At 50.7% G+C, this 13,074-nt stretch overlaps 1 protein-coding gene across 1 annotated transcript in view; it reads left to right on the top strand.

Annotated features, from left to right (window-relative positions):
- Positions 1–12,853, top strand: part of AHCYL2 (adenosylhomocysteinase like 2) — a 113,139-nt gene extending 100,286 nt beyond the window's left edge. The window contains exons 9-17 of the mRNA XM_067317594.1: positions 1,361–1,424; positions 2,742–2,830; positions 4,389–4,459; positions 4,941–5,035; positions 5,890–5,988; positions 6,796–6,864; positions 6,947–7,025; positions 8,550–8,670; positions 9,715–12,853. Of these exons, the coding sequence (XP_067173695.1) occupies positions 1,361–1,424; positions 2,742–2,830; positions 4,389–4,459; positions 4,941–5,035; positions 5,890–5,988; positions 6,796–6,864; positions 6,947–7,025; positions 8,550–8,670; positions 9,715–9,721 (694 nt within the window). The 3' untranslated portion in view covers positions 9,722–12,853. The remainder of the gene's footprint in view (positions 1–1,360; positions 1,425–2,741; positions 2,831–4,388; positions 4,460–4,940; positions 5,036–5,889; positions 5,989–6,795; positions 6,865–6,946; positions 7,026–8,549; positions 8,671–9,714) is intronic.
- The last annotated feature ends 221 nt before the right edge of the window (positions 12,854–13,074 follow it).

Raw genomic sequence — 13,074 nt, 5'->3', positions numbered from 1 at the left:
TGCCCATCCTGCCCATCAAAACTTGAAAAGTTCAATCAAAATCTTCAGCTGGTCTCTAAAATACGTGTGACTTGCAAAGTTGCAACACGGAGCAGCCCGCTCCAGGATGTGAGGTGTCGCTCCCTGGACTTTGCTGTATGCAGTAGCTGTCTTGGGAGAGCAATGCTCGGTCTGCGTGTCTTCCCTGCTCTGGGGAAGGATCCTGCTCCCTGCCTGCTGCAGGGCGTCCATGCAGCTGTTTTCATCCGTGCCTGTGTTTTAGTCCTTCTTTACTATGCCATGCCACAGTGTGTGATCACAGGGTACTAATTAGAGGCACACAAGGCAGCCTCTGCTGCTGGGGGTTAGCTGCCCAGTGGGGAATTGCTTCCAGATTTTGGGTGTCTGAGGACCTAATGTTCAGATCCATGTTCTATGTGCGGTGTGGATTCTTTCGGTGGCTAATGATAAGTTAAAATCTTTAAACGTCTTCCTTATCATGTTGTCTTCAGTTGTGATGGATTATGAATGTAATGGGTAGGTAAATTGGGATTTGAGTTAGTCCGGCTCAGGCCCCTAAAACTGGGCCAAAGAAAATCTGAGCAAAAGTGCAATTAAATCTGCTGGGATTTTTGTTTAAATTCTGTTGAAAATGTAAGGGAATTTCACCTTCCCTGCACTGCTAGCCTATTTACTTGTGTGCTAAAAATAGCCTGTAATCTAGGACACTCTTACGGAGAAACCAGGAGGAAACCGAGTGGAAGGGAGAGCTTTATTTGTATGCATTGGGATTCTGGCAATAAATTACCACTTGTCTGCTCCTGCTGTAGTTATTTCTATGGAGTCTTTTGACTTAAAAAATAATATTAATTAAAAAAGGATTTTTGAAAAGATTTAAAAGATTTCCCGAGTGCCACTGTACCAAAAATAAAAATAAAAGAGAAACAAAACCCAAATCCTTCATCTTCCATCCAGCTCTGCATTTCATTGGTAGCACCCACCATTACCAAAGGAAAAAGCCAGTTCTGAGGGGCCCCTCAGGTCCTCTCTGCACCCAGAAATGCCATGTGTCCTCACTGGGCTTCAAATAAACCTAATTCCTGCTTGGATCAATAGGATATGCATGACGGTGCTCAAGAGAGGCAAACTGGGTTTTTACCGCTGCCCTTCACAATGTGATCAGTCAAATAGCTCTTACCGCTGTTCTTTATTCTTTATGGGAAGTACAGGGATGGGAGGACTTTCACAACAGCTAAGCCAACCGAACTGGTCTCTCAGTAACCCTGATTATATGAGAAGTTCTCTCTGTCAAAGATATTGCTGTTGTTAGAGCTAGCTAAGATCCATCTCTTCAATTATTCATTGTTTTTTTTCTCCTTAGCCTTAAAAGGACAACAGACATGATGTTTGGAGGAAAGCAAGTAGTGGTTTGTGGCTACGGAGAGGTAAGGGTCTACTATTTCATCACGTGGAAAACACTTCCCACATTACATCCAGCTGCATGTAAAATCGGTGCATCCTTTGCATGGCTTTATCCTATGGTGCTTTTCTCTGCATCTGCAGTTATCTTGAAACCTGATGGCAATAGGCCTGGTTTGACAAAACTGAAGGTTTTCCATCTACAGTTTCCAGCATATGTCTTAAGTATTAAACAGAGAGTGAATCTGAATCTTAAAATACATGTGTATTAAATATTCTGAATATCTTTAATAACAGAATATTAAAGTATTCAGAGGCTTGCTTCTGCAGATGCACCTGTGCAGCTATAGCATTGCATGCTGAAAACGTGGTCAAGAAAGAAGTTAATCTTGACTTACCAGTGTGCTTTCACCCCAACTGGAGGAATCCTCCCTAGAGGGGTGACTGGGATATTCATCCTTCAGCCATTGTAGGGACCAGTGAAGACCAGTTATGGTGGGCCATACTGTGCTACTGTACTGGGACTGTTTTCCAAAGAGCTCAGTCTGGACGCTGCTTTTCTTCCGTTGCGCTGGCTCGTTTCACGTGAGCCGCTGAGCAAATTTTGGGCAGACTCGGCCGATTGCACGTCCCCCCGAGCCTATGGAAAGGCGAAGCAACCGCAAAGTACGGGCAACCTTGCTCATTTAACCAAATCCCTGAATTCCCCCGTGAACCGCACTGTGTGTGTGTAAAGATTAAAGCTAGTTAACCCTGAGAGATTAAAAAGTTAAGCGTCCTAAATAGAGCAAAGGTTGTAAGAGCCTCTTAAACTTTCTCTGCGATAAGCGTAATCTCTCGTTATCGCTGTGCTTTCTAGATACCAGGATGTGTGGAGGAAAAAGAACTCCCTGGGATGGGAACGAATGGCACGCTTATTTTTTCGGTGCCTCTTCTAGCTGTGATGGGGGCCTGACTCAGGTCCTGGATTACTCTGAATCCAGGGTTTTCAAGCAACCGGAAAGTTTGCATATGGAACCAGAGCTGGTTCAGAGCTTGCAAATCAGGTTGCGAGGGCGTTTGGCTCTTTTCTTCCGACTGCAGAAAAGAAGCTCAGGGTAGTACAGTCCATATGAGCTTCGAATGGCCTCAGCAATGATTGCGACAGCAAGATGGAGTTCTTTTAAAATATAAAGGGAGTGGTTGTGAGTTCCTTTTGGAGAAGGGAGATAACACTGCAGGGAGCGGAAGGCGCTGGCTCCAGCCTGTCCGTTCCCGCGTAGGCAGTCGTCGTAGCGCTGCTCCGTCGTGCTCCCAAGCTCGTGGCGTCTCACCTCTTCCTTTGTGCTGTTCTCCCTTCCCAGGTTGGAAAGGGCTGCTGTGCTGCTTTGAAGGCCATGGGCTCCATAGTGTACGTGACAGAGATTGATCCGATCTGTGCCCTGCAGGCCTGGTAAGGAGTAGCACGGAGCCTGGCTTCTTCTGGAGGCTTCTTTCAGGAAAAATGTGGCCGCAAACCTGTCAGCAGCAGTCCCTCTCTAGAGGGTTGCTGATGAGGGGTTTGGGGCTTGTCAGCACACTCGGAGGGACCTGCAGCTCTCCTCTGTGGCCAGCAAAGGGTTACGGCACTAGGGATCAGCCAGTTGTCCTGTATCCCACATGCTAACCTTGCCTAATAATCAACACTGCTTGAAAGAGTTGAATGTTATGGCTCGGAACGATATTGGGAGCGAGCTGCTAACCTTGGAGAGCAAACTTGGGCCTTCCTGTGTTGTGTGCACATGTCACTGAAGGACGATTTCAGTTTCTGTGCTCACCCGCCCCTCACAAACCTCCGCAAACCTCACGAAAGCTGGTACCCTGGCACGGGGCTGAAAGCACGCGGCTGTCCCCTCGCACAGGCACCGTGCAATTATACCCGGCCTCGTTTCCTCCAGGTGAAAGTTGGCTTCTTGCAGAGATGCTGCTTATGCTTTAGAACTTGTACGATGGGATCGTAAACAGAAGAGCAGTCATTTTGCAAAGTCCCAGAAGTGTGTGGAGCCTTATTAAACCCACCGCCTTTCTCGCTAACAGCAAGCTTTCAAAGGGCTATTGCAGTGCGAAGAGCTTAATTAGCAGATCTGATCAACTTTCTGTTCAGCCTGTTTGCTTTGCAGCCTTCCCAAGTCTGCAGCAACCCAAGAAATATAAGAAAATGAGCTGGATGGAGTCTACTATGCCACATCCAGCAGCAGAATTCCTAATTTGTTAATTTAATCTTTTACAGCAACCACTCATTTGATTCTGCACGTGCAGTCCCTTTCCTAAGGAGTTTGCACTGGGACAAACTGTAAATGGGACATGCTGAGAAATCCAGCAGAAAGAATTTTACTTATTTTTTTATAGTAACTATAATTTTGCAGCTTGTGAGAATCACAGAAATAAGTTCTCAGGAGGACTGTCAATGAATCCTAAAAAATCTTGCCCTTGTTATCGGATGTGCTGAACACACCTTTCTCATTAAAGTCAGTAAAGACTTGCTGAGTGCTCAACACTTCCAAACATTATGCAGATGCCTAAATATGGATTTACAAAGTTAATGATAGACATCTGTGGGTTTTGGTGTTTGGGTTTTTTTTTCAAGATGATCTAAATCCATAGCAGAAAGGATTCTGCAGCAGGAGAATATATCTGCATGTTCTGGATGTAGTCTGTGGGAGTAGTTTTAAAAAAGCTCTCTTGGTTGAAAATTGAGATTCTTTGATCCAGAGTCCTTGACAGAAAATGTGAAACCCCTAAAATCTCTTTTCAAGTGCCACTTTTCCCACAACAGGCCCAAGTCCTGTGAGTTAACAACTCCAGAAGCACTCCTAGTGGCCTGAGATACCTGTCCCTTAGCATGCTGCGTTGCCGTTTTGCGGTCTTTGTCACTGAAGAGTTAAAATGAGCATCTGAGAGTCACTTGAGCTTTTTTCTGGTTTTGGCATATTTTTATGGGTTCTCAAACTGTTTTGTTTTTTCCCTCTTAGCATGGATGGATTCCGGCTCGTGAAACTCAATGAAGTCATCAGACAAGTTGACATTGTCATCACCTGCACAGGTAGGCGGTCCCCAAGGCAGGAGGACTGGTTGTAATCATGTCCATCCTTTTCCAACGGAAAGCAGCAATGAGGCCATAAACATGGGGAACGTCAAATTGCTTCTCCCGCAACTGGCAGGTGATCTGTGCCCGGAGATATGCCGGAGACCTGCTTCTTCTCGTGGCAGTCCAGGAGCATGCTTGTTCTGTCGTTCTTGCTTTTTCTTTGCATGATACAAATAGCTGCACTGAGCCGTGGAAAGGGCCAGAGCACAGTCAAACGCTGCAGGAGAGCATGGAGGGACCTCCTCAGATGCCCTATAAGCCAAGGGCAGTGCTGCGTCTGGCCTCAGGTTGTTTAGGGAATCAGCTGAGGCAGCAAACTGCTGTACTTGGGGCACTGCTCAGACTGCATTGCTCCAGCCACCGGAAGTGTTTCACGCGTCGCGGTAGAAAGTGTCGTTTGGCCATTCGCATTGATTACCAACGTGCTGTGTTACAGGCAACAAGAACGTGGTGACCAGAGAACATCTGGACCGAATGAAGAACAGCTGCATTGTGTGTAACATGGGACATTCCAACACCGAGATCGACGTGGTGAGCGCCGGTGGGGCTGCTCGGGTGAGGGGACGGGGAACAGCGCAGGGTGGCCGCTGCTCAGGGGTGACAGCGCTTTCAGGACCCTTCAGCAGCAGTGCCTGATGCAGTACCAGCTAGTCTGGCAGGCTCCTGTGAGGAGTTAAAATAATCCGCTGCTCCCCACGTCCCAGCTGACGCTATCAGGCGGGTCGTTGTCCTTCCTGTGATGCAGACGTGAAACCGCTTCGGCTTCCAGCGTAGTGACTGGCATGCGCTAGCCTGATGCCTTCCCTTAGAGTCAGCACTAACCTCCTCTAGCATAGTGCCTCTGCTTTTGCGTTATTATGCCATTAAGATCCAGCCGAGAGTTCAACGTCGTGCAGCGCAGCAGGCTCACCCCCATCACGCGTGACTGACCAGCACTGACATCTGCTCATCTGTGTTAAAAGTAGAAAAATACAAGAATCTTGTCTGAATGCCAGTAGAGAATTGCTCTGCCAGAACCGCACATTTGAAGCAACTTTCTCCGTGCCTTGCTGTCAAGCCGCCTTGCTGGGAAGGAGTGACCGCAGCAATGCACGGTTTAGTTGGTGAATCCTTTTCCGTTCAGCTTCTCAGCCTGGCTTTCAGTCAAAAGAGCTTGAACAATAGTTGTCGCTAGAGCTTTGACGTATTGTAATCATAAAAGTAGTTCCTAGGTTATGATTCATAAAGGCTTCATTGGTCTGGGACTGCGACTGGGTCCAAAGGAAACTATAAGCCCAGGACAATGTCACCGAAGGCCTGAGTTGCTTCCTTTTTTCTTCCTATTATGTAGTTTCTGTTTTCTGATGTTTTGCCAGTGCTTTAACTGTTTTAACACCGTGTTTCAGGCAAGCTTGCGTACACCTGAGCTGACCTGGGAGAGGGTGAGATCTCAGGTAGACCATGTCATCTGGCCAGATGGGAAGAGAATAGTCCTGCTGGCGGAGGTGAGTAGCATACAGGGAAGGAGAGGGACTAGCAGCCTGTTCTCTGCTTCTGGAGAAAGCAAGCAAGCGTTGAACGAGCAGTGGTGCCAAAGCGCTTCCAGAAATCACCTCCTGGGCCTCCACAGTGCAACAGTCCCCCTGGTTGAAAGGATTTTTTTTTAACCCTGTTTTGGCTGATGAGTTACTGGAACACAGAAAAGCTCCTCTGTTTTTCTTTATCCATCCCTAGCAGCGTCCCACCACAGGGTATTTCATCAGATTTTCACTTCTAAATCATTTTACTGAGTTATAACAGTACCCAGTGCCTTGGGATTCAAATGCATGTGATTTTTCCAGGGCTGCAGCCCAGTCCAAAGCAACTGGCTGTTGCCAAACTTTTGTTGTGGCTTTGAAGAACGCAAGTGGCTGTGTTCCCTGGCATGTCTCTCCGTGAGCCCCATCTAGTCGTGCTCTCGCCCCCGAGAGTTCTCAGGCTAAGCTGCGACCAGCCACCTAACACAGAAAAAAAAAGTCCTCAGGCAGCCTCGCTGTGCGAAGTAGTGATCTCTGGTAAGAGAGCAGCGTCCTGGCTGCAGTCTAGTTCCGTTTAACCACTGGTTACTTCCTTTAACCTTTCCCTGTACCAGTAGAATCCCTTGGAAACGAGACCATTCACTTCAAACTGAACAGTGACACAGAAATGTTGCGTTTCACCCCAGAAGGGATGCGTTTCACCGGTGGCTCAAATGAGTTCCTGTGTCTTCTTTGCAGTTTGTAGACTGTTTTTGATGCCGTGTTGAGATAACGGTCGTTTTTTCGCCTCCCCAGGGCCGCTTGCTGAACCTGAGCTGTTCCACCGTCCCCACCTTTGTATTGTCCATCACTGCAACCACTCAGGTGAGTAGGGTTCGGGGCGAGCAGAAGGCAGTGTCTCACTCCACAGCCTGCAGGAGTAACTTACCTAGGTGTCTTCTTCCAGGCTCTGGCTTTGATAGAGCTGTACAACGCTCCAGAAGGCCGCTACAAGCAAGATGTGTATTTGCTGCCTAAGAAAATGGGTAAAGATGTACTTGTTGCCTTCTCTTTTCTTTAACCGAGGTGGAACAGATGGGAGCTTTTGCCTGGCTGGCTGAGGCTGGCAGGGTGTTGCAATCTCTGGAGCGCTCTTGTTTACCTCCCTGCCAAGCTCTGGGTCTCGCAGCGAGTTCCTCCCACTGGCTCTGTGCTCTTCTCTAAATCGGCTTCGTTGCTTCCCTCCCCCACCTGGGGAGGACTTTGCAGGAATACGTTTGGGGTGATTCAGGAGAGTTTTGCGTGCAGGGCTTCTGCCAGCAGAGCTGCGTTAGTTGGCTGCGAAGAAATGCAGCCCCTGACCAACAGCTCTGCCGGCAGAATCCCCTCACGAGCTGTGCTGGCCACACGGGGCTTTTGCTCTCCAGCTTGTCTCTGCTTGTGCTAATTGTATTTTGCTAGACTGGGCACAGCTTTGTCCCTAATTTGCCTGTATGTTAGGTGTCATCTACCAGAACTGGGCACTGCTTGTATCAGAGCATCCCAAGTGGAAAGTCAGTCTGTCGTACGCACCCTCATCATGGTGGAGCAACCAGAAAACTACAGCTCCACTTTTAAAATATAACTGCATCCTTACGGTAGCGTGTCCACCGTTTGCTCAGAGGCCAGAGAGCTGGGCTTGGACACTTCTCTGGATCAAGGTTTGGATGCTGGCTGCCACCTAAAATGTTTTTAAATACTGTTCAGCGTGGTGCAGGCAATTAATCTCAATAGCAAACGTGCAGCCTCTTAGTCGCTTACCAATTCGAGCAACAGGTGTTTATAAGACACTGAGCGCTTTCAAATATTAATGGCACCGTGAAGTCGAGGGAAGCGTAGCTTTTATCTTGGCTGCGGAGGAACGGAGTCAGCGCTAAACAGCTTGCCCAGAGACGCTGCATAATGCAGCAGCGGACTCGGGCGTCCTGCTAGCTCCTCCCCAGCTGCCAGCAGCAGACACCTTCTGTGATCTGGGACAGTTCGTAGGAGTTGCTGCTTCATGCTGGGTTTTTTTGGACGGGCTGGGAGAGCACAGTACTTCTCATGGCTCTGTAAGATTGGTATTTTTTTCAGAGCAGGGTTGTTTTGCACTGATTTGCTCTGTCTATCTCAGAATCCACGGGCATGAGAGCTTTGATTTTCCCCGTGAAGGCTGAAAAGCAGCCCTGCAATCTAGCAGTGAAGGAGGGTTTCCTTGGCACTGTCGAAGCCGGTGGCCTGTTTCTCCTGCAGTGCTCGACGAAACCGTTGATGTTGAGATGCGGGCGGATAGATGGAGAAAGCACTTCCAAATTGCTGGGCTGCTTGAAGCGTTCAGCCGCGGGGAAGTCACCCACCCCTTCGGCCAGGCCTGCGCTCCTGCCCCGGGCAGAGCTCCGCGAGAAGGCAGGCCGGGCGCCACGGCTTGTCACGGCGGCTCGTAGAGTGATGCCTCCCGTGCTTTGGGCTTTCGAGGGCTCTTTGGGAGGGCGGGGGGACTCGGGGCGCCTGCCTTCTCCATGCTAACTTCCCAGGGCTTGAAACCGTTTCAGACGAGTACGTGGCAAGTCTTCACCTCCCGACGTTCGACGCGCACCTGACAGAGCTAACGGACGAACAAGCAAAATACCTGGGACTGAATAAGAACGGGCCTTTCAAACCAAACTACTACAGGTGGGGCTCCAAACCCCCGTCGTTTTCTTCCCCAGTGACTTTGTGGTCCTCGGGGAGGGGGCGGACAAGGGACCGGCTTGCTGACAGCTCCCGTCGCCACTCGGAAAGCGGCAGCGGCGCGGGGCGAGCGGGGACGGCGCGGCGGAGCCCTGACGCGGCACGCGGCGCGCTCTTAAAACACATAAAACGAACGTTTTTAGCGTGAGCCCTTGGATCGCTCCTGTTCCCAGGCTTACGATCAGGGGTTTACTGTGAGAAGGGAAACAGCTTTGCACCGCTGCGGGGCAGCCCGGGGACTGAAGCCCTGGTGTTTCGTTACAGCAAAAGGCAGTTTCTTGGCACGGCGCTGGGTACGTAGGTCTGCAGGGCTAGAGCAAGAGCAAAACGCTCCGCTGCTTGGGGCTTGGCAGGTTTTGCTCGTGCCGAGCCGTCGTCTTTTCCTGCCCTGCTCTCCGTGCAGTTAAAGTAAGGTTTATCAAAAGCCTCGATTCTCAACCCATGAAGTTCAGGAGGGAGAAAGCTCCTCTTTCCTTGGCAGCTTGCTGGCTGTCACACGTATCCTCATTTGCAATTTGAATTACCTGCTTTTAATTTCCAGCCAGACGGGAGCTTTCTGGCACCCAGTGCTCCAGGCATCTCTCAGTTTGCTGAATTAAACCAGTCTGAGCGAGGTCCTTGTTTTTAGGGCATTCCCTAGTCCTTCCTGCCCCTTCCGTGCATCTCCTCCGGGTTCTGAGCGTGTTTACGTGCTGCTGTTGCCAACATGGGGGACTTGGCCCGAGTCGGGCTGGCGCCTTTGGCTTTTATCCTTCCTGCGTTTGAAGTGAAAGGCAGAGTTAAAGCCCAAGGCAGCCGAGGGCGGGTGTCTAAATATAAAGTGGCATTTGTGGGGGAGGAGACGAGGACTTAGGCGCTTTATAAATAATCTCTTTTCTTCCGTGGTGTCTCCCCCCCTGCTAAACCACGCCACGTTCACGACGGGGAATACTGCACGTTTTTCCCCCAGCGGCTCACCGGAACCTCCTTTTCTTTTCTCTTTCCCAGGTATTAAATTCCTGCCGCTGTAGCCAGGAGAAGCGTAAGGAACAAGAATCCAAGTCTTTTCTCAACTACTGTACAGGATGAAACAGCGCAAGCTTCCTAATTTAGAGCTGGACTTGCTCACGTAGTAGACAGTGTGTTAGGTTATTTATTTATTAAACTAGAATACTGTACACGCGGCCTCTGCCACTGGTGTTCGTACTGCCACGGGACTGGGAGACGGTTGATTTTGTTTCGTTTTTGGTTTGTTGGTTTTTTTTTTTTCTTCATTTTCTCTTTTGGTTGTTCTTTCCAAGGGGCCGGGAGGATGGGGAGCGAGTGATGTGGGGAGAGGAAGAAGCTGGTGGAATTAATTTGCTGCAAAGCGTTTGTCAGCTTCGAGTAATCCGTCGTCACCGCCGGCGCGACGCGCGCGCAGGGGACGCGGCGGGGGAGACCCGAGCTCCGGTTTCGAGGGCACCCGGTACTTTTGGTTTCCTTCGTGCCCGACCGTTCCTCCCGTCGGAGCAGGAGCCGCGGCAAGTCCCAAGAGCTGCAGCCGCTGTGCGGGGCAGGAGGGCGGCCGGATTTTAAGTTTTCGTGCCATTCGGAAGCGGAACTAGCGCAACCTCGCTCGCTCCGGACACCGCCGAGGAGACCGGCGCCGCCTTAAGCAGCGAAGCGGCGAATCTTGCCGGCAACCGCTGGGGAAACCTCTCTTGATCCCGCTTGCTGCCCGAGGGACGGGTCTGCCGGCGAGTCGCTGAATTCTGCCTTAGCGCTGCTGAAAGCTGTAACGAAGGGTCCGGCCGTTAGCGTCCGCCAGGGAGATCCCCCAGCGCCCGGCGGGAGCCGGCAGGGCCGAGACGTGCCCGCGCTCGGTGGCGCTGGCCGGGTCTGAAGGACCTCGAACACGAGGTCTTGGTCACGCCGAGTTTCGGTCCTCGTGGAAGTTCCTCGTCCTGTAGGAAGACGCCTGTTTTAACGGCAACATTTCCCAGCTTCTCACAGGAGCCCTTGGAGTTTTATTTTCTAGTAATTTTTGTTTATAACACAGTAAAATCTGGAAATCCCCTTTGACTGTATAAAATGAGCCCCGGAGTGCTCAGCACCCCTGTTTTGTGCGCAGGGATCAGGACCACAAGCGGGCTTCAGGATTGCTCCAATCATGGCAAGTCTGGATGGATTAGTCGGAGCTGACGGAGAACCAATTTGCCGTGGTGACTTGTTTTGGCCCAAGATGTCCTGCCCGAGTGCCACAGACAGTGTCGCACGCTTCTCACGGTAACTTCTGAAGCCTCTGTGTCTCACCAGAATCGGGAGTCTTCTTCTGTCCTCCCCGACTCCTCTGCCGTCGTGAGAAGAGGAATCTTTGGTGGCAGCTTGTTCACGCGCGAGAAGGGACAACCTGCGGCGTTATGGCCTCCGCAGCCAAGTCTTGGTGGCGAGATCTGAAGCCGACTTGTCCAGGGTCCGCTTGTCTTCAGAGCAAGTTTTCTAGGATGCTTTCTAGTCCAGTTTTCTCTTTGAAGAGTTTGCACCTTCTCAAATAGCTTAACTAGAAAAGTAAGGGATGCCTCAGAGAAACTCTAAAACTCTAAACCACAAACTCTAAATAACCTTCACTCACTAGTGAATTTTATTCAGATCCTGAGATTTTTGGGAAGAGTCCACTGAACTATTTTAAACTTCCAAGTTTGGACCTATTTTCTCGCGCTGGAGTAGCCTGGTCTGCAACAGCCAACAAACCCTCGAGTTTCTTTCGTTATTTGTAGGTGCGTAGCATGAAATCCTGCTCTCAGGACAGTCAGTCATGGAAATCCCCTCGGTTTCTCCGGAGCCCGGGACTTCACTCGTAGGCTGTGCTGCTCGAATGGGCTTTTTGCTTTCTGGTGAAGCCCTGGGAACTTCTCCACCCACGTAGATTCGAGATCTCGGACGTGTTGACTGCACAAGTGGAAGGAGTAAAGGGAGAGAGGAGGTTTTCATCTGCGCACCAGGCTTGTCCGAGCAGATCCGGCAGCCAGGACCTGGGGAACGTGCCACCTCTTGGGAGTGCCGCCCTCTCTTGGATCAGGCACGGAAAGAGAAACGCCTGGCCGGAACATCAGCCGGCTCTTCATCTCCTGAGGTTACACCGGCGCGTGACGCTGCCCGTTGGCCAAGCGCTTGGTCCTTCTGCTCGCTCTGTGCTGAGGTCGGCTCTGGTTATCCCTGTGCTTCCCAGCCAGCACAGCAACGCTGGCTCCCAATCCAGGAGCGAAGCCAAGCCGTTCCCAGCAGCAGCCGGCAAGGGGGGGATCCTTCGCTAGGGACAGTGGCGAGAAGGACAGCCGGGGTCAGGTCCCGGCCGGAGACCTGCTCCGGTTCCTGCCGCAGCAGGGCTGGCGGGATCCCCGCGGGGCGGCAGGATGGGGGCAGCCAGCAGCTTCCCTCCTCTCCGTGCGGTGAAGGCGGCGGTTTTAGGCTGCTTCCGTTAGGAAACGCAGTTGTGGGGTCACGTCGAGCAGAGGAACCTTTGGAGAACAGGGTCGGAGGCGCAGCCGGTTCCGCCCCAGGAAAAGCGCCGTCCATCCGCGGGACCCTTCGGTACAGCTCAGACCAGCCGCTTTCCTGCCCCGTGTCGGTCGCGAGTGGAGCGTACGGTGGTGCCGTCCTCATCAGTGAGCTCGTTCGTGCCGATTCTTAAGCCCACTTCATCTTCCAGGTAGATAGGAGGAAAAAAAAACAAAAATCACCCCCAAGAGCTTTTCCCATCTCTATTTTTAAAGCTTTTCTCCATGTCGTTCCGCTTCTTCTGTAAGCTTTTCGGCTTGCTTGGCTTTTCCTAATCAATCTGGAATCATATCCTGTGATCATCTCTAAATTAAACATGTAATGGGTTTGGTTTATTTTATTTTTTTTTTAATGTAACACATTTTTAAAGAATTAGGAAAAGGAGATTTAGGTAACACCAGCAAAACTGTATAAGGAAAATAATTCTGTTCTGAATTTTAGCAACAATACGACAAAACTGGCGTAAACCTGCAGTAAGGAAATTAAAACTTTGGAAACGTAACATTTTCAAAAGGATGTTTTAAATATTAATGTATGAGTGATTGTATTAGATCAGCAATAAAGACTCTGTAATCTCAAAACACAAATAAAACGTTGGAAAAGTGAATTTTGCCGGCGCGTGCTTGGCTTGAACAGGCCGGATCCGCTCCAGGTCGGGCAGAAACCCGCAGCGCCCCGGGCGAAGCCGGTGTTGAGCCAGGTGCCGCTGGCCGGAGCCGCGTGCCGCAGCGGGGCCGGAGCACGTGCGTGCGGCGAAGCGCCGGTCGAAGCCGAGGGAGAAGCTTCCCGGGGCGGCGCGTGACTGCTCGGGGTTTCCCCACGCTAAGG

Source organism: Apteryx mantelli, chromosome 1 (assembly GCF_036417845.1).
Source record: "Apteryx mantelli isolate bAptMan1 chromosome 1, bAptMan1.hap1, whole genome shotgun sequence".
Classification (NCBI taxonomy): Eukaryota; Metazoa; Chordata; class Aves; order Apterygiformes; family Apterygidae; genus Apteryx; species Apteryx mantelli.
This window is presented reverse-complemented; position numbering and strand designations above follow the sequence as displayed.